This window comes from Triturus cristatus, chromosome 10, assembly GCF_964204655.1.
Source record: "Triturus cristatus chromosome 10, aTriCri1.1, whole genome shotgun sequence".
In the NCBI taxonomy this organism is placed as follows: domain Eukaryota; kingdom Metazoa; phylum Chordata; class Amphibia; order Caudata; family Salamandridae; genus Triturus; species Triturus cristatus.
In genome coordinates this window covers 1,225,047,993-1,225,075,439 of record NC_140593.1, presented here as the reverse complement: position 1 = coordinate 1,225,075,439, position 27,447 = coordinate 1,225,047,993, and the positions used below count along the sequence as shown (strand labels likewise).

At 48.0% G+C, this 27,447-nt stretch overlaps 1 protein-coding gene across 7 annotated transcripts in view; it reads left to right on the top strand.

Annotated features, from left to right (window-relative positions):
• Positions 1-27,447, top strand: part of PLXNB3 (plexin B3) — a 394,300-nt gene that overhangs the window by 234,135 nt on the left and 132,718 nt on the right. For all 7 annotated transcript variants that reach the window (XM_085629786.1, XM_085629789.1, XM_085629790.1 and 4 more), the window contains 2 exons: positions 21,460-21,639; positions 26,856-26,981. In XM_085629786.1, coding sequence (XP_085485912.1) covers positions 21,460-21,639; positions 26,856-26,981 — 306 coding nt within the window. The remainder of the gene's footprint in view (positions 1-21,459; positions 21,640-26,855; positions 26,982-27,447) is intronic.

Here is a 27,447-nt window from a genome sequence, read left to right as displayed (position 1 = left end):
ATGCCAATTTTGTGCACCAAAGTTTGTCTTGAATTAGATCGCAGAATTCGTGTTGCTGATTTTCCTCAAAAAGCTTCAGCATCATTTCCCGCAATTCGTATACACGACAAAGCACGCGACCTCTTGAGAGCCAACGAACGTCTGTGTGCAGTAGGAGCTTTTTAAACCTTGCCCCCATTTGTTCACAAATATGAGCAAATATTCGTGATTTAAGAGGTCTGCTTTTAATGTAATTGACCATTTGAATCACTTTGTCCATAACTTTTCTTAATTCATTTCCAATGGGTTGCGCGACTAGTGCCTCACGATGTAAAAAGCAATGAGTAAATATGATATTTGCATTTTCTGTCTTTGCTAAAGCTATAAAACCTTTTGTTGAGCCGACCATTGAGGGTGCACCATCCGTGCATATCCCAACACAATTTAACCAGCGCAAATTATTTTCCTTCATGAAGCAATCTAAAGATGTAAATATATCCTCACCTCTAGTTCTCAAGGGAAGTTCTAGGCAACACAGGAATTGCTCAATAATTCTGTCACTATTTACACTGGAAGAGCAAGCAGTAAACACAAAGCTGGAATCTCAACCAATTTTGAAAGTCAGAAATATAAACAAAGCATTTACTTAACAGCAAAAAAAAAAAAAACAGCTTGCTTGAAACGTGACTTTCGGAATGTACAAACAACCAGAGTGCAACACTACCTTGATGGCTAACTGACCAACTCTAGTTTTACAGTTATATACACAAACATCAGAGAAGAAAAGTTATGTGAGCTGGCAGGTTGCTCAGTGATTGTTGCCATTGTGCCCAGGATTTTGATTAGTGATTGCAATCCTGCATTCAATTATGGTGGCAGCTCTCCAGGCAAGGGAGCTTCATGTATGTGGTTGGTTGTGAATAAACTCTATTTCCCCTGTTGCAGTTGCATGAAGTTTACTTCAGTAGCACAGAAAATTAAATTAAACTGATCCACTGAATTAAATTCGAAATGCTCCTCGTTTTCCATTCTGGGCTCCAGGAAGCACACGCAGAAGTGATTTCGCTACAGCAAAGTGCCACGCAGAAGAGTGTATTTCTTGGCAGTGGGGCATGTCTCCCACTGCGCGACGCAAGGACTTTATTTTCTGAAAGGTGCCTAATTACTTACTGCTGGGTTACAGTGGCTTCAGGGCAGCCATGGTTTTAGACCAGAGGCTCCACTGACCCATATTCATTTGTGCTCATGGAGGGGGGCTGTTAATTTCGTGCAATATCAGCAAACCACCTAAATTAAAACCAAGTACACAAGGAAAGGGCACGTGTTAAGGGAATAAAGTTCATGTGTTAAACATCTGTTTTGGGGGGGAAAAAAAGACTATGAAGTTGCAAATAAAATACAGTGCTTTGTCAGGAGCTGTTCAGAAATGAAACACACCACGAGCGGCTCAGGAAACAAATATAATTACAGTGTTTGTTTTTAGCATTCAAAATATGCTCATTACGTATGCTACCAAACACTTAGGAATACTAAGCATTAGCTACTCTGAGTCAAACTCATGGTCCATTTCTTTAAATTTGACCTGTACTAAGGTGCTGCCAGCACGAATGTGAAGAAAGACCACGTTACTGTAATATGCAAGGTTCTGTTGTTAAAAGTGATATTGCCGCTTTGCATAGTAAGAGTCTTGGTTTTGTTTATCAAATCAAATATAAATGCTGCAATTTAAAAACAATGGCAATGATCTCATTCATCTCACAGCCCTAAACTCCAATGGCAAGTAACTTTACATCCCTGCACAATTACCGCCGTGATTAGTCTCTCTCGTTGACTTTATCAGAACACCCTGCCAGGCTCCATCCTTTGATTACGGAGAGAGGGTTGAAACACTTTTCTGGGAAAAACGTCGACCATGCACAAAATGTAACTTTCTGGACAGACCAGATTATGGCACTTATAAATATTTTATGTCAAGTCTTCTGGGCTCCAGGGCCGGCTTTAGTGCTGGTGGCGCCCTGTGCAACAATGTTTGTTGGCGCCCCCCCCAATGACCACCTCCACCACGGATTCTCTCACTAGCACCCTTTAACAGTGATCAAGCCTCCATAACCACACTCTCTCAGATGCATTGAATTAGTTATATAGCGCCACTCATACCAGTGTAGGGTGTCCGAGCACTTTGCATCACACACACATAACACAGAGACACTCAATCAAACGTGTGTAAATCAGTGCATAGGAAATGTTACATAAGCCAAAGGACTAAAAGTGTAGGAGTCACATGTCATCCATACTGGTAGGCAGTATAGTTTAAGAGTGCTTGGTGTGGAGAAGCACAAACGCACAGTCGAAAAAGAAACAGCATAGTTAGGAGTTTTTGTTTAATAATATGAAATCGATTTCTCGCCAAATTAACCCTTTTTGCTACATTAATCAATGTTCTAATAATGTATACTTTGCAGTGTGTATGCAGTTCTAGGATGAAAGTTAATAGCTCACTATTCTATATTAGGACTTTATGTTATAAATTGCAAGTAACAAAAGGATGCCTCTTTTGAAAGCAGTAACCTGCTGATCTGTTTTCATCACACGCACTCTGTAATCTACTTGGTACACGTTCTTTGCAGCAGGCATATTAACCCTCTGCACTAACTTCACATAGGTCAAAACCTCAACTATACAAAATGCTGATCTCTCTCCAGGAAGATAATTAATCACGAGTTTTCTTGACATTTATGTGAGGCCTGGTAATTGCCGGTGGAAAGAAACGCTGCAACAGGTGCTTCAAAAGCATAATAAACTTTCCAATACGGCGCCCCTAGGAAGCCAGCACCCGGTACGGTGGCACCGGTCGCACCGCCCTAAAGCCGGCCCTGCTGGGTTCCCTTTCCACACTTCAAGTTAAAATCGGAAGAATGTAGAAAATTCCCGGAGACTCGTTATGTATTTTATTTGTGGCTTTACAATTACATTTCAAAGGCTAAAAAAAGCTGGATTTGCATCGTTTAGCTCGAGAATGATAAAATACCCAGGAGCCAAGCAGCTTTGACCTGCATAAATCTACGCTGGAGGGGGTGGGGGTCGTTCGGTCTTTAAATCAACTATAATTACAGGGTGTTCTGAAATCCGACCCACTTGCAATCCCGGGAGGCCTAAATGGAGTTTCAAAATAACAAAGATTTCACTTACCGAGTGCCTGGGGAACAGAGGCAGCTCCGTGGTGTCTCTGTGAAAAAGGGAACAAGGCCTCACGCTCGCCTAACGCTTCTTCTTCCTCTCCGTACGTCGTCGCTGTACTGTACTGCGTCACTGCATGCAAGCTGGATTAGCCTGAATATGCCGGCCGACGTCATCGCAGCGCGACACACCCACACACTAGAGGCGACACAGCACTGTGTCGGGACACACACTTTGGAAAGCACTGCTGTAGGCCATGCGGGATGTATTTCTCTCTCTCTCTTCCTGTTGGCCAGTCGGGATGTAGCTCCCTCTCTTCCTGTAGGCCATGCGGGATGTAGTTCTCTCTCTCTTCCTGTAGGCCAGGTGGGATGTAGTGTGTTCGAGGCATATGAGCTGCAGATCACACACTGAGGATAAGATCGCCATCTGGTGTTGGGCTCGGATGATTGCTGGTTGTTGTTGTCTTCGGAAGAAGCCTTTGGTCACGAGGTTGGTGACTCCTCCCCTGGACAACAGTGCGCATGGGCATCCACTCCATCGTCAGCTTGTTTTTTTCCGCCATTGGGTTCGGATGAACTTTTTTCCGCTCCAGCAGAAAACTTCTAGCAATCAATTTAACTCCTTAATCTTCATTCCATCGACTTCGAAATCAACTCGGACCGGTTCCGGAAGCGGCTGATGGACAGGACACCCTTCAAAAAATGCCCCCAGTGTGGAGCGAAGTTCCCCCACAGTGACCACCACGAGGTTTGTAACCTCTGCCTGTCGCCGGAACACAACGAGTCCACCTGTCCAGCTTGTGCCGCTTTCCGTTCGAAGAAGACCCTCCGGGACCGAAGAGCTCGACGCCATATTATGGCCAAACCAGCTCCAGAACCGGAGGACATCTTTGCTCAAGATGTTCCCGAAGACGACACCGAAGATCTCGAGATCGTGTCCGAGGCCGACGATTCCGATGACCTCATCACTCCAGGGCAGCGTGTGAGTACCACCTCCCCTGCCCCTGCCCCATCCAAAAAGACAGTGGTCAAGACTCCGCCAGCTGGGCCCAGTCGCGACCGGAAATCCTCTTCAGAAGCCCCGCCCTCGGGCCCGGCTCCGAAGACATCTAAGCCTGTAGGTGGCTCGGGCTCGAGCAAACCTCATGTGATTGTGCCTTTAACACCCTCGGCACCGAAAAAACCACTGTCGGCACCGAAACAGGCTTCGAGACCGAAATCTCCTTCGGCACTGAAACGTTCCTCGGCACCGAAGTCTCCACTGGCGCCGAAACGTTCTTCGACATCGATGCCTAAAAGTCCCTCGGCACCGAAACATACATCGGCACCGAAACATACATCGGCACCGAAAACTCCATCGGCTCCGAAAAATCCATCGGAACTGAAACATCCTTCGGCACCGAAAACATCATCGGCACCGAAAACTACGTCCACACCAAAAACAGCTCATAAAGACCCGAAGCGGGCGTCGCCGCCACCACCTTCGGAGCCAGATGAACTTTTTCGACCAGATCCTACTCAAAAGCGGATCTACATCAATCCTAACACTGGACATGTGACTGCCATCCCATATAAAAAACGGAAGCTGGACACTACACCTCCCCCAGCTCCCATACGGAAAAAGGACTGTGCCACTTCACCACTTCGTCCTTCTTCTCCTGTTTTACCTTCTAACCCGTCCCCCCCTCCTCCTCCTGTTTCTCCTTTACCTTTACCTTTACCACCTCCCTATCATTCACCTCCTCCACAGGATGATAATGACGACTTAGGGGGAGGGGCGGACCCTGATTTATTTAATGATCCTATTGATCCAACCGACCCGTTTACTTTTCCAGACACAGCACCGGTAGATGACTGGTCTTATCCAATGCCTGACATGCCTGACCCCACTACCTACCCCTCCAAGCCCTCCCCTCCTGATGACCACCTAGGGTTTGGCCAACTAATAAATAGAAAATATCAAAATGGGGTAACCCAGTATCCCTCAGAACCTGGGCGGATAATCAAAATAATTACAAACGGTTCTGTCGGGTAAACAATATTGCTTCAAGAAAAATCATCATTTTTATGCATATACGAACACACATAGAGACCATAAGTAATTTTTAAAGAGGCTTTATGAATTGCATCATTCATAAACAACTAAAGGCAATGGCTGTCAATTGTAAAACGGGGATAGACAGCCAAATTACGCAAACCCAATGTTCCTTGAGGGGCGATGTGAAATGGAGAGGCAAGAGCAGAGGTATCCTGTTCTCCTTGGAAGTCTGCGTGAGTTCCGTTCAAAATTGGAACGTGTCCGCGTAGGGAAAAGGATCGTCCTTTGCGGGAGTTTGGTATTCAGATGAATGATTTACATCTAGTTTCTGTAATTCATGTACGATCAGAGGCGCGCAGGCAAACGTCCTGTCATTCGCGAGGTCTGTCAGTGTGAACATTGGGTTTGCGTAATTTGGCTGTCTATCCCCGTCCTGAAGAAGACCCGCTTTGACTAGCGAACCACGCTATCTTGGGTTGAAACGTCGACACTTATTGAAGGATCAGTTGAAATACTCTGCACAAAAGACTGATTTAATCGACTTGCAGTTTGTTTTGATCATTCGCTCAGACTGACCTTTGCAAATTATTCGTATCCTGCAAAAATTACACTGTATATATTACGCACTTTTCACCAGAGCACTGAGCACTTTATGTCACTTCATGCCACTTTGTCGCAATTACGTTTTACAATTGACAGCCATTGCCTTTAGTTGTTTATGAATGATGCAATTCATAAAGCCTCTTTAAAAATTACTTATGGTCTCTATGTGTGTTCGTATATGCATAAAAATGATGATTTTTCTTGAAGCAATATTGTTTACCCGACAGAACCGTTTGTAATTATTTCAACTAATAAATAGGGCAGCAACGTTCCATGGTGTCACTATGCACACGGACCCCCTTGAGGAGGATTTTCTCCTCGATACCTTTGAGCAGTCCCAAAAAACTGTTCATATACTTCCCATGATTAAAGGGGTTATAAAGCATGCCACTGACGTCTTTAAAGACCCTGTTCGAGCGAGGGTTCTCAACCCCCGCATCGAAAAAAAGTACCGACCAGCCCCGCAGGACCCTGCATACATTAAAGCCCAGCTCCCTTTAGACTCCTTGGTCGTATCAAATGCCAGGAAGCGCGTTAACTCACAGACAACTGGAGAAACGCCCCCCCCAGACAAGGAGTCTAAGCTTTTAGAGGCCTCAGGCAAACGAGTCGCCGCACAGGCGGCGAACCACTGGCGTATTGCCAATACCCAGGCCCTGTTAGCTCGGTATGACAGGGCACATTATGACCAACTTGAGGACCTTATGCAACATCTGCCTGAACCCTTTAAGTCCCAGGCCACTGACCTCATTCAAGAAGGCAAATTAATATCTAATGCCTCCATTAAATGCGCCTTAGATGCGGCAGACACTGCTTCTAGGGCGGTCAATACTAGCGTCTTACTCAGACGACATGCCTGGCTCCGTATTTCCGGTTTTAAACCGGAGGTTCAAACCGCAATTCTGGCTCAACCTTTCAACCAAGAGCAGTTATTTGGCCCTGCAGTGGATACTGCATTAGAAAAAATGAAGAAGGATAATGAAACTGCCAAGTCTATGGGAGCACTGCAGTCTCCTCAAAACCGGGGTTCCTTTCGTCGCTCCTTTTATAGAGGAGGCTCCAAAAACACATCAACTGAGACCACGTCCACCTTTAAAAATTCTGGACAAACATCCCCTAACAGAGGTTATTTCCGGGGAGGTTATAGGGGAAACAATAACAAAGGCCGAGGGCGGGGCAATAACAACAACACCCGCACCTCCCCAGCCACCAAACAGTGACTTGCCACCACTCCCCCCAGACCATTCCACTCCGGTCGGGGGGCGACTCCAACAATTCCTACCTGTCTGGACTTCCATCACCACAGACAGATGGGTAAGACAAATTATCCAGTCTGGCTACTGCCTCGAACTCATACAATCCCCCCCAAACATACCACCCAAACAACGCCCAATGTCCTCACATCATCTCTCTCTCCTCAAACAAGAAGTTCAATCCCTGTTACAAAAACATGCGATAGAACCAGTCCCCCTTCAACATCAGGGAAAAGGGGTATATTCTCTATACTTCCTCATTCCCAAAAAGGACAAAACACTAAGGCCCATACTGGATCTCAGACTACTAAACCAGTATATACATTCGGATCATTTTCATATGACCACTCTCCAACAAGTCCTCCCACTCCTACAACAGGGAGACTTCCTTGCCACATTAGACCTCAAGGACGCATACTTTCACATCCCTATGCATCCCGCTCACAGAAAATATCTACGATTTGTGGTAGATGGGCAACACTATCAATTTACAGTTCTCCCATTCGGAGTAACAACAGCACCCAGAGTGTTCACCAAGTGCTTAGCAGTCGTGGCAGCGCACCTCAGAAGACAACAGATCCATGTCTTCCCCTATCTGGACGATTGGCTCATAAAAGCCAATACATACCAAAAATGCGTTCTCCACACTCATCGCACGATTCAAACTCTCCACGATTTGGGATTCACTATCAACTACCCCAAATCCCACCTACAACCTTCCCACTTACATCAGTATCTAGGAGCAACCATAGATACATCCAAGGCCATTGCTTATCCCAGCACTGCCAGGATAGCCAGTATACAAAATCTCATCTCTCAATTTCAAACTCATCCATCTCTTCCAGCAAGAGTGTTCATGCAGCTCCTAGGCATGATGGCGTCATGCATCTCCATAGTCCCACACGCACGACTTCAAATGCGTCCCTTACAGGAATGTTTAGCACAACAGTGGAACCAAGCTCACGGACAACTTACCGATCTGGTGTTGGTGGACAGTCGCTCACTTCGCTCACTGAAATGGTGGAACACCATCAACCTGTCCAAAGGGCGACCGTTCTTAGAGCCTCTTCCACAAGTTGTGCTAACTACCGACGCATCTCTCACGGGGTGGGGAGCCCACCTCCTTCACCATACCACTCAGGGCAGATGGACCAGTCAACAAAAACTGCTCCACATCAACCACCTGGAACTCTTAGCAGTGTTCCTAGCACTAAAATCCTTTCAAGTTCACCTAAAGAACAAAACTGTCCTCATACGCACAGACAACATGACGACAATGTATTATATACAGAAACAGGGAGGGACACACTCTCCCCAACTGTCCCAACTGGCACAGCAAATCTGGAGATGGGCAATTCCCCAAAACATCTATCTGTTAGCAGAACATCTCCCAGGGATCCACAATCAAGTGGCCGACCTCCTAAGTCGCCACACACAGCAGATCCACGAATGGGAACTACACCCCAAGGTTCTACTCCCCTTCTTCCAAAAGTGGGGACAACCAGACATAGACCTGTTCGCCACTCCCGAAAACACAAAATGCCCAACCTTCGCCGCCAGATTTCCACACCCACAGTCCAAGGGCAATGCCCTATGGATGAACTGGTCAGGCAGATTTGCGTACGCCTTTCCGCCTCTCCCACTAGTTCCATTTGTGGTACGCAAACTGAAACAACAGTCACTAACACTAATACTAGTGGCTCCCACTTGGGCACGTCAACCGTGGTTCACCACGCTTCTAGAACTATCCTTAGTTCCACATCAAAGGCTACGCCTCTCCCCGGATCTATTAACCCAGAACCATGGAGAAATCAGACACCCAGATCCTCAAACACTGAACCTAGCGACCTGGCTCCTGAGGTCTTAGAGTTCGGTTACCTCAATCTCCCTCCAGACTGTATGAATATCATAAAGGAAGCCAGACGCCCTACTACTAGAGCGTGTTATGCCGCTAAATGGAAACGATTTGCCATCTACTGCGCTAATAATCACATACATCCATTGGACGCTTCCATCCAAAACATCATTTGCTATCTACTACACTTGCAAAGATGCAATCTAGCGTATTCCTCTATACGTTTACACCTAGCAGCCTTGGCAGCCTACTTGCAAAATAGGCAACACCTGTCCCTTTTTAAGGTACCAGCCATCAAAGCGTTTATGGAAGGTCTCAAAAGAATCCTTCCCCCAAGATTGCCACCTGCACCAGTGTGGAATCTCAATGTGGTTCTAACAAGACTCATGGGTCCCCCATTTGAACCTATGCACAAATGTGAATTACAATTCCTAACATGGAAGGTAGCTTTCCTTATCGCAATCACTTCCCTACGCAGAGTAAGTGAAATACAAGCCCTTACACTAGAGGAACCTTTCTTACAACTACACCGTAACAAAGTGGTTCTTAGGACAAACCCTAAATTTCTTCCAAAAGTGATTTCCCCTTTCCACCTTAACCAATCAGTAGAGCTACCGGTCTTTTTCCCAAACCCAGACTCCGTAGCTGAAAGGGCCCTACATACCTTAGATGTCAAAAGAGCCTTGCTTTATTACATCGACAGGACAAAACCCTTTCGAAAGACAAAACAACTCTTTGTTGCTTTCGCACCACCACATAAAGGCAACCCAATCTCCAAATCAGGTATAGCCCGGTGGATAGTTAAATGCATCCAAATATGCTACCTCAAGGCTAAACGTACACTTACAGTTCCCCCTAGGGCGCACTCCACCCGTAAAATAGGGGCTTCTATGGCCTTCTTAGGTAACATTCCCTTAGAAGACATTTGCAAGGCAGCCACGTGGTCTACCACGCATACCTTCACTAAACACTATTGTGTTGATGTGCAGGCCAAACAACAGGCCTCCGTGGGCCAGGCTGTCCTAAAAACTTTATTTCAAGCTGCTGCAACGGATACAGGCGACCACCGCTAAGGGGAAGCACTGCTGTATAATCTATCCTCAGTGTGTGATCTGCAGCTCATATGCCTCGAACGGAATATGCTACTTACCAGTATGCATCTGTTCTTGGCATGTAGAGCTGCAGAGTCACACACGCCCGCCCGCCTCCCCGGGACCTGTATCTGTTCCAGCATCCGTCTTACTTAGACATTACACATGGACATCCTTTCTTTCATTTCTATACACTCCATCTTTTCCCATCATGGCGAAAAACAATCTGACGATGGAGTGGATGCCCATGCGCACTGTTGTCCAGGGGAGGAGTCACCAACCTCGTGACCAAAGGCTTCTTCCGAAGACAACAACAACCTGCAATCATCCGAGCCCAACATCAGATGGCGATCTTATCCTCAGTGTGTGACTCTGCAGCTCTACATGCCAAGAACAGATGCATACTGGTAAGTAGCATATTCCTCTCTCTCCCTGTAGGCCAGGTGGAATGTTGTTATCCCTCTTCTTGTTAACCAGTTGGCATGTAGTTCTCCCACGTTTCTTGTAGGCCAGTCCGGCTCCAGTGTTCTCACTCTTCCTGTAGGCCAGTTGGGGTGTAGTGCTCTCACTTTTCCTGTTTCAGAAAAACAAATGGTCCTTCAAAAACATGAATAACAAATATAGACCAGAATCGGCACTATATTGCTTTGAAATGTCCAGCCGGACATATGAATTTAATGATATACGCAATGAATAAAATGAGAAACAGAATAGAGTGGGACATAGTCCTGTGTCTTTCAACAAACAAAACACGTAAAGACAATCACAAGTTAGTAAACATTTTTCAGGCTAAACAAAAACAGGCTTATCGCCGATAAATAGAGGGGCAAGCTTTTTAGACGATAAACAGACATGCACAATTTTTAACACATGTGTTTAACATGCATTCCGTTTAGCTGGTCGACGACGTTTCGATCTATTTATGGAATATATAGATCATCATCAGGACAAATTAATAACAAGCCTGAGGGCGCACTGCCTGTAAAAATGGAAAAAGCGAGAGAGAGGCAGGAAGAAAAACATTAGTCACATCACACGAAGGGGAACAGTATATCAACCAGAGTCGTTGAAAGTACCAAGTCAGATAGTGCAGAGCATATCAGAGAGAACAACAGTAAGGATGTCAACAAAAACGAAAGGCATGAATCAGGGAGAACCAGTGCATCGTTATTGTCATAATGGCCTCAAGGTAACAATGAAGATAAGGGTTAAGAATAACTTCATGCCTGTACGTTCTTATAAGCAATTGTGGTCAAATTTAAAGTGAAATCCAAAGCCGTGGCGCGTGACGGAGAACCGTGGGTGAGGATAATTAACAAAAAAGTGCGTTCTAGCCGCGAGCATGATTGGAAAAGAGTGAGAGCCGTTATCGTAGCGCGTGATGAAGGATCATAGGTGTCAAAAGGTGGGGAATGCTGAGTGAAGGTACCGAACTAGGACATAGTGATGGAATGAGTACGGTAATAGTTACGATGATTGAATATGAATTTACCGAGTGCAAGTGGCTGGAATAACCAACGTGTTCCAGGGAACTCGGCCAACCCAATTGGAAGCGAGGAATGTGGAGGATCAGCGGGTAATGATTGTGCCTAAGGAAGGAAGGATGAGGTTAGAAGGGGTAGGGGGGCGGATAAGGAACCGTGATGAATAACATTTACTTACCGAAGGTCCTACGGAATGAGCAAGACCACGGGGAATTACGGCAATTATTGGGAAGGCGGCGCCGATGAAGTAGATCTAGGCGTCCACGTAGTGGGAAGGCAGCTTGTCGGTTGCAAGATTGCCTAAGAAGGGAGAGGGGTGGTGAGGGTAGATGTGAAAGGGTTGGTGTGGGGGAGCTCAGCCGCGGAAGGCATTTGCTTACCTCAGTGCAAGTGACTAGCTCGATCGCCGGTGAAGTGGAGCCCGCGAGTGTCTAGGATAAGGAAAGTGTGTGGTCACGTGATGAATCACGTTCATTACGTTAATACAGCGCGCTAGCCGAAGGATAGAAGGACTATGTGGCGGCCATATTGGGTCAGTGGGGGCGGTAGGAAACAAGGCAGTAACATCAGTGGATTGTATGTAAAACAGTACTGGGAGCATTAAAAACAACATTGGATGGATTTGCAGGAGGTACATGTAGTAACAGAAAAACAATTCAGAAGGCTAACCATTGAAACGACAATAAGATCAGAATTCAGATTAAGGTCATCCAATCCTCATTTGTGTTGAGGTCATTCTGTATTGTGTCCAAACGAATAATGAGCTTGAGCTCCTCTTTGTTTAGGATCTGAGCTAAGTAAGCACCCCTCGGTGGTAACTTGATGGTTCTTAGTACAGTCCACTTGATCTCGTTATCCTGGTGGCCGGCATGATTAAAATGTTCGACCAGTGGCGCATTTTGTACATTGCATCGGATCCTACTGCGATGTTGTCCAATTCTTGTTTTGATTTTCTGAGTGGTCTGGCCAATATAGTTCTTATGACAAGGGCATTGAATCGGATAGATTACGTTGCAAGTGTTACATTTAGAAAAACCATTAGACTTAATAACAACGTTGTCAAAAGAAAAAGTTTTACCTTCCATTGTACATTCGCACATGTTGCAGTTGCCACATTTAACATGCCCAGTCAGAGGAGCCAGACCCCAGTGTGCATCCAATGTGAGTGGAGGTGCTGTCTTGGGAATTGCGGCTCTCACTAGATGGTCTTTAAAATTGCGATTCTTTTTAAAGGCGAACATGGGGCGTTCCAAATTCAAGGTACCAACATTTAATGTGGGCCAATGTTTGAGGATAGACTTGCGAATTGGGTTAGAGATTGTGGAGAAAGTGGTTACGCAGACTATCCTTCCCATATCTTTTTTGGGTGTTGGTGAGAGCAGGACTTCTCTGGGGCAGTACCAGGCACGTTTCTGGGCATTGCGAACAAGCCGCTTTGGGTAGCCACGGGTTTTACGTTTTTCCGAAAGAACAGAAGCCTCTAAGAAGTAGTCCTCCTTACAAAAACAATTGCGTCTGATCCGCAAGAACTGGGAATAAGGTAGAGCGTCCCTCAGAGCCCTGGGGTGGTTACGCTCGTATCGCAGTAGGTTTTCTGTACAGTTTGGTGAGGAGTACACCGTTGGAGTGATATATGGTGAGATCAAGAAAAGGAATGGCAAACCGGTCAGTGGAGAGTGTAAACTGTAGTCCCAAACAATTATTGTTACGCCAGTGTAAAAAACTATTAAGTGTGCCCTCATTGTCATGCCAGATTAGAAACACGTCGTCAATGTATCGACGCCATAGTTTCTCCCCAGAGTAAAAGGGGTTGGCGGGTGTCAAGATGATAGTGGTTTCCAGAAAATCCATACAGAGAGTGGCCAGATTCGGGGCAAAAACTGCACCCATCGAAGTGCCCTTCACCTGTTGAAAAAATTCATCATCAAAACGGAAGAAGTTACGAGTCAAAGTTCCAGCAATTTCAGAATAAATAATGTAGGAACTGTATGGGGTCTGGGTCTTAAGTCCAGAGTAAGTTGAATAACTGTAAGGGCAAAGGCCTGTGGGATCTTAGTATACAGTGATTCAACATCCAGAGTGCAGAGTAAATCCTCAGTGGTGTTAAATGGATGCTGTTCAACCAAAATAATCATATCCATGCTGTCCCTGACATAACATTGGGTTTCGGGTACAAAATCCTTAATGAAGAAGTTGACATATTGACCAAGGGGTTCCAGTATGGAACCACAACCAGAAACGATAGGGCGGCCTGGTGGAGTAGTCTAGTGTTTATGAATCTTAGGTAATGTGTAAATAACTGGTAATCTAGGAGACTTAGTATTAAGAAATTGGAATTCTTTATAGCTAAGGAAACCATCATCTTTAGCTTCAGTGGTGATTTGTAGAATAAGGGCCTGTAGTACCTTAGTAGGGTCCCTAGGCAGCCTACAGTAGTGGTCTGTAGTCTGGAGTTGACGTAATATCTCCGCTTTGTAGGAGTCTAACTCTTGTAAGACAATGACGCCACCCGTATCTGCTGATTTGATGATAAGGGAGTTATCTTTCAAAGTATCGATGGCCTTTTTTTCGTTGTTATATTGTTGGAAAACGAGGCAGCATCTGTGAGGCCTGCACAAATAACATGACTACATTTGTCCTTCACTAGGAACCAAACACCCAATTATAGCACCTGACTCTCTGAGGGTAGCGTTGCAGAGCAGTCTGAGGCTTACTCAAGGGAGGTGGTGTGGGCTAGTAATCGCCATTTGCAGGTGCACAAAAATAACACTCAATAATTGATTGTCCAGTCTGTACTTTGCTTTATAAAAGTAAGAGTACATTTATTAAACACACCCACTACTCAATACTATGCACCAATTTACAAATATACATAAGCTGTTGGAATTTATTTGTGACATTGCATAACATCTCCACCCCTCCCGCGGGGGGGTGGAGTTGAGTACCACCACTCCCATGTAGGCACATCAACTTGCCCCCAATGCAGTTAGTTGAACATAACCTGGAGCGAGGGCCCTGCGCACTGGCACCATCCCAGTGACGACCCAACCCATTACCTCAAGCATTAAAAAGGGGTAAACCTGCCTTGGTGACACATGACCCTGACTGAGCATCTCCTACTGACCATAAAGTATGCACCTCTATATCTTAAGGGCTAGCAGTCTGGGGTCTTCACCTAAGCGCAGCAGCAAGAATCTATGTTTACGCACACTTTAGAATGACAGTACTCATCACCTTGGTTGATCATTTGAATGCATTGCAATTACAGCCCCTAAGGGCATCACAGATGAAATCACAGGATTGCGCATATACAGCCAGACACCCTAGCAGGACTGTCTGGCAACATAGCCCCTCTTGGCTTATGACATCTCCTTACACATGTGCCTTACAGTCCCTTCAAAAGAAGTACTCCTGGCAACTACACTTCTCCTGCAGTGCCTCTTCACGTTAAAAGGAATCCCAGGTAAAAGCATGGGATTACGTAAATACAGCCAGACCCCCTAGCAGGAAGGTCCAGCAACATAACTCCATTTAGCTTAGCATCACCTTACACAGGTACTTCACTTTACACATGTGACTTTCAGTCCACCTAAAAAGAAATAACCAATAGTAAATGCATTTCGGTGCAATTACACCACTTCACCTCCAGAGGATGCCCTTCTCCAGACATCTCCAACTCAGCCCTTCTGCTGAGCCCTTGAGGGGTTATTCTTTCAGATGCCCCGTGAAACTTAGGGGTGGACTGTTCTTTATGCTGGGGGAGACTGCGGTCTCCTGCAGCCCCCCTGCACCTCTTTTCCCAGATGAGGTTGACCCCCTCCACTGGGGGCCACCAGGCACCAAAATGGCAGATTTCTTCGTGTTGGGGGGGGGGGAGGGAGGGGGAGACTGTGCTCCCCCTGCACCTTTTCACAAGTGAGGGTGACCCCCCTCCTCTGGTGGCCACAAAGCACCAAAACGTCAGATTTCCAAATGCCTGGCCAGGCATTATGGGGCACTTCATGCTCCTCTTTACCAGCCCCAGCCACTGGGAACACTCTCCTCTGCCCTCTGGGACTCTGAGAGCGTAGATTCAGCAGTGTGCTGTCTTCACTGGCTCCCTGTGCCAGCCTTTCGCCGGGCTCTCTGTCTGGGCCCCTCTTGTCCCTGCACAGAGGCCCCTGTTTCTGTGCACCAGTCCTGGGCTCTTGTTCTGGTGCTGATAGGGTCCTGGGGGCAGTCAGGGGGTCTCTCCTTCCAACTGCCCATTGTGCCAGGCTCCAGCGCCTTCAGCCTCAGCTGAGCACACACCCCAGAGAGCTTCTCTTCCTGTGCAAGCACTTTTTAAAAGTTGAGTAGGGGGCTGGCAGGAAGTCTCTCTTGGTCCTATCAAACAGTGACACATTACGTCCCTGCCCCTGCTCCCTCCTTCTTGTCCAGCCTTTGGGTTTGTTAAAAATGGTGTCATCCAGTGTCTCTGAAGCCCCTTTCGCCCACACTGCCATCCCTCCTTGGTGCAGCCTGGTGCCTGGCACCCAGTGACAGCTGCTAATGGATGAGCCTGTAGCCCCTCCCATCTTCTCTTCGTGGAGAGGAGGCCCTAGCTTGTGGAAGAAAGGATATCAATCCATCCAGCTGAAGTCAGCCCTCAGACTGGGTCTGGTCCTGGCTGGCTCACAGAAATATGACAGTTCTGGATGACCCAAAAGCAGTACAACTATGACTTTGGACTCTGCAGAATACTTCTTTTCACCTCCAATACAATGGACTTTAATGCATGTCTGGAAACTGTAGGCCTTGTGGAAGTTAATTTAGCCATGGGCCCTACATTCCCTTAGGGAAATAATGAAGTGAAAACACAGTAAAACACACTGACTTTCCCTGGCATGTTTCTTTCCAGCGTATAAAGCCTATTCCATATCACTACCCAATACTGCATAAATCCTGCCACACCATTCACTTTGTAGCTGCTCCTGGACTGCACACGCTAGGAATCTCCCCTGCGCAGCCCGTACACGTGTGCACACACATGTACACATGTGTCTGCATGTAACCAGCCCGGTGTCCCTTACTCCAGCTGCTGCGCAGTGGCCTGGTCAAGCCAGGGGAACACCAGTAAAATCCCCATGCAGTCTCTTACATCCTGAGTTCACTGTGGATGAGTCCCAACTTATGAGGCTCCCCCACAGTAAAAGCTCAACAATTAGGTAATCAAAAAATCTGGGCGGCCCATAGTGTCAGAACCACCTTCTAACATATATTAAATGGAATAAATTGTTTCTTGTCTTTGAGAGCATTGAGGTCTTTAAGCACCATTTTTTCAAAAGTGATGATTTCACCCGGTAGCATGTTAGCCGTAGGGGAGAAGGTAGATGGAGGGCGAACCGGTGTGTTGGAAGTAGAGTTAGGAGTGGGGTTATTAAGAAAATAAGCATGCAGGCGAAGACGCCTAAAAAATCTGAGTAATTCGGCATGTAATTCAAAAAAGTTTGGATGAGTAGTAGGGACAAAGGAGAGGCCTTTATTGAGCATGGATAGTTCAGAGTCAGAGAAGTTGTGTGTTGATAGGTTGAAAATGGGGATGGTGGTTATTGTAGGGGCAATATAGGCATCAGGGTTTACCATTTGTAGAACTTCTGCCTGGTCTGGCGTTCCCCCAGAGGATTGTACCATCGCTGTGCTCGTTTGACCCGTCCCCGTTTTGGTTGTTCTGTTTGGCCTCTCCCTAAAAATGTTTGGTTCCTGGATGAAGTGCTAGGTCCTTCACCAGAGTCTGAATTATTGGAAGATTCCACTGAAGTGTCTGAAAAACCCACTAAGGTATTGCGTTTGTTAAAGCGCCCCCAAGGTCTGCTGTTTTGGGGATTCGTGTATGTCCTATTAGTATAGAAGTCTTTCTGTAAGTACGGGTAAGTACGTTCAACAGAATAAGCTTTAATGTCTTTTTTTACTTTGAGGGACTTTTTATTTTGTTCAATTCTATGGAAATCATCCACAGTTTTCTGTACTGAATCGATCATCAGTTTCTTGCTTTCAGCAATTGAACTAGATTCCTTAATCTGTTTCTCAATGTCTAGTAACTCCTCGTTGAGTGTTAACAATGTCTCTGTTGCTATATCTATGCCCAGGACTAGCCAATGTCTTGAGCACGTTGTGCCTATGTAGCTAAAGTTGTTGAAATATTTCGGTTTATCTGTGAGGATTCCCGGAATATTCCTGACCTGTAAACCTACTGGAATAATGTCGGCTTTGAGGTATTCCGTTAACATCCGAACCATCAGTTGGAGACGGACCGGTTTCTTTTTACACTTCTCAAGTTGTAGGCCAGTCAAGTGTAGTTCTCTTTCTCTTCCTGCAGGCCAATGCGAGTCTAGTGTTACTATCAGTGGAGGCCGGCACGGCTCACAGGAGGTGGGGCGCGCGCAATGGGGCAAGGGACGGTTGCGGGTCACAATGAAAACAAAAATATTAAAACGTAACTTGTTGCCGGGTTCTGCGTCTCTGCTCCTGCGTCTCTGCCCCTACGTCTGACTCCCGGAACAGGAAGCACAGCCATGCTCCCCTGACCAATCACAACGCTGCAGCATTGTGATTGGTCAGAGCACTGTGACACGGCGCTCAGCCAGGGGCTGGTGGTGTGGGCATGTTCTACACGCAGGCTGTAATGCAGCCTGCATGGAGAACACTGAAAGTGGATATGACTGTTTTGGGCAGCCCGAGAGGGCCGGCCAGCCAAACAGTCATTGCACATTTAGGAGGGTTGTACCCTCCTCCTCTGCAGCCCTGCCCTGCCGCCTCGCCCTGCCACCTCACGCAGCCGCCGCAGCAGGAGGATGAAATAAAATGATGATAACATTACATTATTATCATTTTATTTTTTCCTTTCTTTTGCTGTTTGAAGGCAGTGGGGCGAGGCACCTCCTCCTTAGTGGAGGAGCCGCCACTAGTCTCACTTTTGCTGTAGGCCAGTCGGACTTTATTCTCTCATTTTGCCCGCAGGCTAGTCCGGTTGTGCAGTCAGTCCTGCTCCGGTTCTCACTCTGCCTCTAGGCCTGTCCGGCTGTTGCTGACTGGCCTACATTCCCTTTGCTAGCCTGCTGTCAGGCGGACGTGCTATGAACTGTGCAGGTCTCTTAGCCCCCACCCCCCACCTAGCTGGTAATGTCCTTGTTTCCCCAGAGAATTCCCTCCTCTGTATGAGAGGGTGAGGCTGCCGCGCCCTGATGCCAGGGGCACACCCTTTGGAATACACACCGGAAGCTCCCAGCGATCACTATTCTCACAAACATGTCCTCCTATTTGTTGAGTATCTGGGGCAGGTAACACAAGCTGACTGCGCATCGAAGCCGAGGCGCTGGGACCCAGGATGTGCTTTTGTTCTCTGGCTGCGCACGGCTCCCTGGGGCATCACCCTCACTAAAGATGTCCTTTTTCAAGTGAAGTCCCAGGTGCTGCTCACACACACCACGCCCTACCCCGCCTGATCTGAGACGGAGGATTCCCTTACTGCCTCTAGCTGCCCAAGGTCACACATGCTGACTTCAGCACCCCTGCACCCTAGAGGCTGCACACTCAGGACAGGCATGTGGAATATCCTAGAAACAAAACCAGTCCTCTAACAGCACATGTAGGAAGCTGGGTCTTTATATGATATTGCAGAGTCCAGGGGTTCCCCAAAAGTGTACAGGGCTCTATGTAAAAACCAAAGTGCTCGATTAGTGGTAGTGTGGGCGAGGAGCCTTAGGCCTAGCACAGAGGAGCGTAGGACATTTACTGCTAAACGGGAATCAATAATGTACACCTGATTCAAGAAGGAGATCCAGACCAATTTTATAAAATTACACTTAGTGCTTTATTTAAAGACCCACGCCTTTGTAATCAGGTAAGTATGTTTTTAATTAAAAATACTTTTCACTTTGAGAAACATCCGCACTTAAAAACTTTTTCATACAGTCCAATGTTAACCTAAGGGGGAAAAAATATTGCGGTTCTACAGGTAAGTGTTTAACCCCTTCCCTGCGGATGTAATTCCCCCGTGGTGCGGGGGGGTGGCGCAGTGCCGCTGTGCTCGTGACGAGCTGAGCTTGTCATGACTCACAGTGGAGCTGTGCTCATGACGAGCTGAGCTCGTCACGACCCCGTCCACTGATTAATTCTCCCACACAGGCAGGGAATCAAGCGCGCGTGGGCGGGCCGCGGTAGTTATGACGAGCTCAGCTAGTCATGAGCACAGCTCCACTGTGACTCATGACGAGCTGAGCGCATCATGAGCACGCAATGGGTTAACTCAAAACTCAGTCTAAGGAGCCAAAAGTCAGCAAGGGCCGGGGGTCAGGTCAGTACCAAAACTGCACAACTAGCACACAGGGGTGGCCAGGGTGCAGAGGTCAAAATCTGAGTTCGATCCAATGCTTTCCAATGGAGACAGGGGGTGCCTAGAGCCACGCTGCTTGCAGGTAAGGAGATCGGTTTCAGGGGCCAAGCTTTTGGGGTTAAGTTAAGCACAGGTGGAGGGGGGGGTGGGGGTGGCTCAAAGTATCACCAAGCATACACCACCAGCGGCACCGGGGTGGCCGGGTTCAGGGTGCAAATTCAACATCCGGCGTCCAATGCTTTTCAATGAGGATCTTCCTGACAGCAAAGAGGCTGCAGGCGTGGCGCTGGAGGAAGACCAACAACAGAAGAGGTAAGTTAGGATGTAGGGGGTCGTAGGGGCACCATCGGTTCAGCTCACCAAGGCCCAGGGGCTTCAGGTGCATGTGTGCCTTTCAACGTCGGAGTCTTCTTACTGGAGCTGGTCACTACACAGGTGAGCCCCTCGGGCCATGGGCGTCGGGTGCAGAGTGAGCTGGGGGCGCAGATCCGCCTGGATCCTATGTCTTTAGAGTCCACAGGAGATTGGAGTCTTTATTGAAGACAGCAGTCCTCACATGGGTTTCAGAGGTCACTGTTGCAAGACAGGTCGCCGGGTTGTCGAAGCACGACACAGGCAAGTAGAGCTAGGGCCAAGGCAGGTGTCGTCTTTTCTTCTGCTGCAGGGTGTCTTCTTTCTTTTTAGGTCATCGCAGATCTGCAGGATAGGTCTGGGGAGCCACCTAAATACTAAATTTAGGGGGCATTTTAGGGGAGTTGCTGGTAGGGCCAATGGGCACCTTACCTGAGGTGACTACACCCTCTTTTATGCCACACTCCTGTGGGAGGGGGGCATATACCTAGCTCTGATCTTCAAGATGGCGGGGACTGAACGTTGTGCTTCTCCTAGCTTCCCCAACCTTACTGTTAATCATGTCCACTGTGCATTTTTTCCCCAAAGACTTCTTTAATTTTTAGAGAATAAATAAAACTGTTAATATATGAATATATTGCACATATCTGAGGCCCAACACCATACAAACGTGACAGGTACAATGTGTGAGATTGGTGCTATATGTCCAGACATATAGGATGGGAGAATGACCAAGAGTCGCCATAGGACACCTCACCTCTTTTGCAAACTGATAAACCACGGCAGACCGGTACCGCGCCTCACTGAGTTTCAACAATTAAGGGTCCCGTCCACTACTTACCCGGTACCTGCCGTTGTTTGATGCCACTGACCAGCAGACATAAATAGATCCACAAATGGAAAGGTGCCCCCGGGGAAAAGTTGTAGTCCCTAGAGATCCAATAAAATATTGCAAAATATCCCTTTAATTATTTTCTTTATTTTCAATCCATACATGTGAAGTGAACATCCAGCCAATGTTCACTTTACATATATAGATTGAAAATAAAAGAAAATAATTAAAGGGATATTTTGCAATATTTTATTGGATCTCTATGGACTACAACTTTTCCCCGGGGGCACCTTTCCATTTGTGCTTCTTCTGCAAACTGTATGTAATAAAAACGGTGTCCTTTTACACAAATTGTATCTTAAACAGGTTACCTGTGTGTCCTCTTTTAAAATAATATTTACCATCTCACTCATTCTCAGCGCTGTTCTCCTTTCCCTGCAGGACTCACCCAGGACGTACAGCTGTGGGGGGGAGCACACCCCAAGTCCGATAGCCAGCCGGACCCCACTTGTGTCCCAGCCACTGCTGGCAGGGGTGCCTGGCCTCTCGGCCGTGGCGGCGGTGGAGGAAGGGGGCCACACCATCGCCTTTCTTGGAGACACGGAGGGCAGCCTGCACAAGGTGAGTGAGTGTCAGGTACCTGTGGACATGATACACGCCCGATAACCTGCACATGGTGAGTGAGTGTCTGGCACCTGCAGATGTGATGCATGCCGGATAACCTGCACAAGGTGAGTGAGTGTCTGGCACCTGCAGATGTGATGCACGCCTGGTAACCTGCAGAAGGTAAGTATACCCAATAACCTGCAGACGGTGAGTGTCTTTGCCTCCTTTAGACGTAATACTCGTCCGATAACCCGCGCATGGTGAGTGAGTGTCTGGCTCCTGTAGACGTACACGCCCATGGTAAGTACACGCAGCAGCCTGCACAAGGTGAGTGTGAACCATGTCCTGCTTGTAGTGCAGCTTGTACAATGCAAGTGTGCCCCATGACCTATACATAAGTTCATATGGCACCTTGTGCATGGTGAGTGCACCCCCCAAACTTACACTTAAGCACACATGGCAGCTTCTACAAGGGGAGTGTGCCAACAACCTGCACATAAAAAGCTGCGCACAGTAACCGTGCCTTAAAACTTGTACACTGTAAGCACAGAGCGCAGCATGTAGGCGAGTGTGCACAGAACCTGCACAGTGTCACAGTGCTTGACAACCTGTAGAAGGTGACTCTGCCAGTGTAAGTTTACCGCATAACCTGCACAATGCAGGCACACCAGACGACCCCCTGATGGTAAGCACTTCTTACCACTTGCACTGCACCAAGTGATTTGTAGATGGTGACAGCGTCTAACAACCAGTATGTAGTACATGTACCTGAGAACCTGAACATAAGCGTGCCTGGCTGCCTGCAAGTGGTTAGCACATCCGGCAACCTGCACATGGTAAGCGTCCCGACTGCCTGCAAGTGGTTAACATGTCCAGCAAACTGCACATGGAAAGCATGCTCAGCTGCGTACAAGTTGTAAGAATGCCCAGCTGCCTGCAAGTGGTACCATGTTCGACACATGATAAGCATGCTGGACGGCCTTCAAATGGGAAGTATACCCAGCTGTTTGCAAATGGTAAGCGTGCCCGGCTGACATGCAAATTGTAAGCGTGCCCGGCTGCCTGCAAATTGTAAGGGTGCTGGGCTGCCTGCAAATAGTGAGCGTACCCAGCTGCCTGCAAATGGTGAGGTTGCTGGGCTGTCTGCAAATGGTAAGTGTACCTGCAAATGGTAAATGTGCCTGGCTGCCTGCAAATGGTAAGCGTACCCAGCTAACCTGCAAATGGTAAGCATACCCAGCTGCCTGCAACTGGCTAGCATGTCCGGCAACCTGCACATGGTAAGCGTGCCTGGCTGCCTGCAAGTGACTAGCATGTCCGGCAACCTGCACATGGTAAGCGTGCCTGGCTGCCTGCAAGTGGTTAGTTAGCATGTCCGGCAGCCTGCACACAGAAAGCGTGCTTGGCTGCCTGAAAGTGGTCAGAATGCCCAGCTGCCTAAAAATGGTAAGCATGTTCAACATTTGGTAAGCATGCCTGGCTGCCTGCAAATGGTAAGCGTGCCTGCCTGCAAACGGTAAGGGTGCCGGGCTGCCTGCAAACGGTAAGGGTGCCGGGCTGCCTGCAAACGGTAAGGGTGCCGGGCTGCCTGCAAACGGTAAGGGTGCCGGGCTGCCTACAAACTGAGTGTTTTCGGCTGCCTGCAAATGCTTAGCGTGCCGGGATGCCTGCAAATGGTTAGCGTGCCCGGATGCCTGCAAATGGCCCGGGCGATCAGGTCCTACGGTTTTGATGTGGTGTCATATGCTGATGACTCCCAGTTATTAATTACCCTAGGCCCCGATCCCACAGACAAAGGATCCATTTTAAAAACTGCATGACCCATATTGACAACTGGATGCGTAACAATCACCTACAACTTAATGGAAGTAAGATAGAGGTCGTTCTTTTTGGTAAGGCTAACGTAAGTGACTGGTGGCCTTAGAATTTGGGCCCCTGTCCATCTCCCAAACCCGTGGTGCTGAACCTCGGAGTGATGATCGACAATCAGCTGTCAAAAAGCCATATAAATCACGTAATCGGCATCTGTTATGGCATTATGCGTAATTTACGCAAAATCTTTCAATGAGTCCCCATCGAATCTAGGAAACCACTTGTCCAGGGACTAATCATAAGTCTTATTGACGATGGAAATGCCCTGTTGGCCTCGATAAATGAGGAGCTCTATTCCAAGCTTCAAGTCTTGCAAAATACGGCTGCTAGACTTGTATTAAACTGTCCATCGAGAGCCCCATCGGTGCCGAGTCTAAAGACTCATTGGCTTCCTATCAGGAAGCGAATCCACTTCAAAATCCTCGGTCTTGTTCATAAGAACATGTATGGAAATCTGCCAAGTTATTTTGCTAAAAAACGTAGCTGGTATCAGCCGAGCAGGACGCTTAGGTCAAGTACTAAATTTCTCCTGACCCCTTGCAGAATCCGCACCGCCAGGAACGGCGGTCGATCTTTCTCCTTCCTTGCACCTGCTTTCTGGAATAAGCCTCCATCACATCTCCTCTCCATCGCTGACCATAAGCTATTCCGCAGGGAATTAACCACCTGGTTATTTGACCACCTATATTGTCCGTATATCTGACCACCAGTCTTTATGGAGTTTACGCTAGCGCGATGAGACCTTGGGGTGATATGTGCAATTAATAAATCCCTCTGTCTTTACTTGACTTAAAATGGCTAGCGTGCCCGGGCTGCCTGCAAATGGTTAGCGTGCCCGGGCTGCCTGCAAATGGTTAGCGTGCCCGGGCTGCCTGCAAATGGTTAGCGTGCCCGGGCTGCCTGCACATGGTTAGCGTGCCCGGGCTGCCTGCAAATGGTTACCGTGCCCGGGCTGCCTGCAAATGGTTAGCGTGCCCGGGCTGCCTGCAAAAGGTAAGAGTGCCTGGGCTGTCTGCAACTGGTAAGCGTGCCCGGGCTGCCTGCAAATGGTTAGCATGCCCGGGCTGCCTGCTAATGGTAAGCGTACCCAGCTACTTGCTAACGGTTATTCTGCCCTGCTGCCTAAAAGTGGTTAGCATGTTCGGTAGCTTGCAAGTGTTTGGCAAGCCCAGCAGCCAGCGCATGAGCGTTCTTGACAACTTGCGTATGGTTCGTATTGAAGGTGGGCGAGCCACTGAAAGTTCAAGACAGGATGGAACTCGAAGTCTGGCTGTGGCTCAGCCCAAGGTCCTGTTGGAATCTTGAGTCCATAACGAGCAAGGTTTTAAATGGCTTCTGACTGCCACTCTAGCAGCACCAGGATGTGGCGTCGCGGTCAGAGCTGCTGACTGAGCAACCAGGTTTGAGTCTCTGCATCGGCTCAACAGCCTTTGATTCTGGGCCAATCACTTAATATCCCCATGCCAATAAACAATGCATGTGATCTTGTGTAATGTAACTGGTGTTCATAAAAATGCTCCAATACCTTCGGATTGAGTTTGCTTTACATTTCCAAAACTGCAGAAAAATGCACTAGGAGGTCAAAATAAAACGTCAACATGAGGAAAGACAAATAGATACCCGTTTACTGGCTGGTTAGCACAAAGAAAAAACGGAAAACCTGGATGAATCGTGGCTTCCCCACATAAGTTGTGTGATTTTAGGCAAATATTTTATTTTGGAAAAACTCTGTTCTTCATTATTGATCATGAAACCAAATATGAGTCCAGATCACCCATTGCACAAAACCATCCCTTTTCATATGTGCTTCTCGGTGCCGTGCTGTAAAGAGCCCTAATATTGGCAAAGCTTCCACATGGTAAAGAAATGCACATTTTTGAATTTTGAAGAGATTTTATCAAACTTTATGTGATGTATTGTTGTATGATTTACATAGCAAATATCGTCAGGGCTTGGCTCGTGCACGGGCTCTAAGAGCCGAGGCAGACCCTTGGCTCGGCTCGGCTCTCCCGGTACACTTGTTGGCTCGCCCACCTCTCGTTTGTGTAGTCAACAACTTGCACACGATAAATGTTCCACACGCCCTGATAAGTGTGCCTGACACCTGTAGAAGGTGAGAAAGCTGTACAACCACCAGAAAGTGTTCTGACAATCTACACAGGATAGTGAACTTGAGATCTTGAACAAGATAACTGCACCAAACCTTCTGTATGGAGTAGGTGCAAGAGGCAAGCATGCTTAGTGAACAGTAAGCGGGACAGACCATCTGCCCACCGCAAGCCCGTCCAACAGGTTGCACATGTTAAATGCCCCCAAGAGCATGCATTGGAGTGTGTGAGCCAGCCTGCACAGGATAGGTGCTGGCCGCCCTGTGTAAGTAAAGGTGCACACCATCACCTGCACAAGTCCTAGTACTCCACACAAGCCCTAGGGTGTAAGCATAGCTAAGAAACTGAGATTGCAAATGGTAAGCATGGCAGATAATCTGCACTGCAGTCGTGCCCAACAACTTGCACATGATTTGCCCAAGCAGCAACATGTATGTAAGTGTGCAAGATGGGCTGCAGGAAGTGTGGAGAACATCCTATATAAGGAAAGTGCATCCACCAGCTGCAGAAAAATAAGTTTTGTGAGAAATGCTCTCTGGTGCACCGAAGGCCATCGGGGTGCAGAAGGTAGAACTATACTTTGCGGAGCCCAACATGCTAGGGATGGTCTCTTCCAAGCTGCAGGCTGATTCCCGTTCCAGGTTGCCATCTACGGGCTTGTCGACGATCAAGTGAAAGGACACATCGTGCCACAGACACAAGCAGTCCAAGTGGGACCGTTGTCACTCCCGTGCTGTGGCGAAGTCACTCGCTGGACTCCTCGGGTCTGGTGGCTTAATGGACTAATGTGTCCACGGTAACAGCATGTGTTTGACCTCATGGTCACAGGTTCAAATGCCCCCCCCCCCCCCCCCCCCGCGGTACAGCTAACCAGAGGTGGCGGCCTTGTCATCGGGAGAAAATCAAGGTAAGATGCATCTGATGAGATCAGGAGCCAGAGAAGCGCCATAAACCAATATGACTTGTGATAAAATGTTGAGCTGTAGAGTCTGCCTTTCCCCAGATCCCTGCTGTTTACACTTGCTCTGTTCTGTTGCTTATTGCTACTCTGAGACCTTCTCCATGCTTCGCTCTCTGACACTCTGGTCTCTTTCTCCCATTTTGTGACTCTCCCTTTTGTGCATGCCTCTGTTAGCACCTCTCCCTCCCTCCCTGTCTGTCTCTGACTGAGCCTCTGTAAGCATGTCACTCCGCCTCTCACCATGTCTCTCCCCAACTGGCCCCCCATGACACTTTCTTTTCCTCTTTCAGGTGTACGTCACATCCACCACTGGAGATGTGTATGGCACGGTGCCTGTGGATCCCGGCTCACCTGTGAATGCTGACCTGATCTTGGACAGCAGTAAGCGGTACTTGTACGTGATGACGGGCTCACAGGTGAGGAGCAGCCCAACGCGGGAAGGGGAGGGGGCAGGTTTGTGAAGTTTAAATAGCGGACGACCCCCACCGGCCGGTTAGTGCAGGCAGTGCCTGTCCAGGGGTTACCGTCCCTTCATCCCCCCTGGTATCTGCTGCCCCCGTTCCTTGCCATCTGACTCCTGAGACTGCCAGCACTGGCCCCTGATGACTGGCTTGGGTGCGGGATCCCACCACGTGCAGGACAGTAATGACGCCGCCTCATTGGCTCCTGGCCCCAGTAGACGTCCTTGGCGCGTCACTCCTCAGCCCATGTCAGGGGCCTTGGCGCGTCACTCCTCAGCCCATCTCAGGGGCCTTGGCGCGTCACTCCTCAGCCCATGTCAGGGGCCTTGGCACGTCACTCCTCAGCCCATCTCCGGGGCCTTGGCGCGTCACTCCTCAGCCCATGTCAGGGGCCTTGGCGCGTCACTCCTCAGCCCATGTC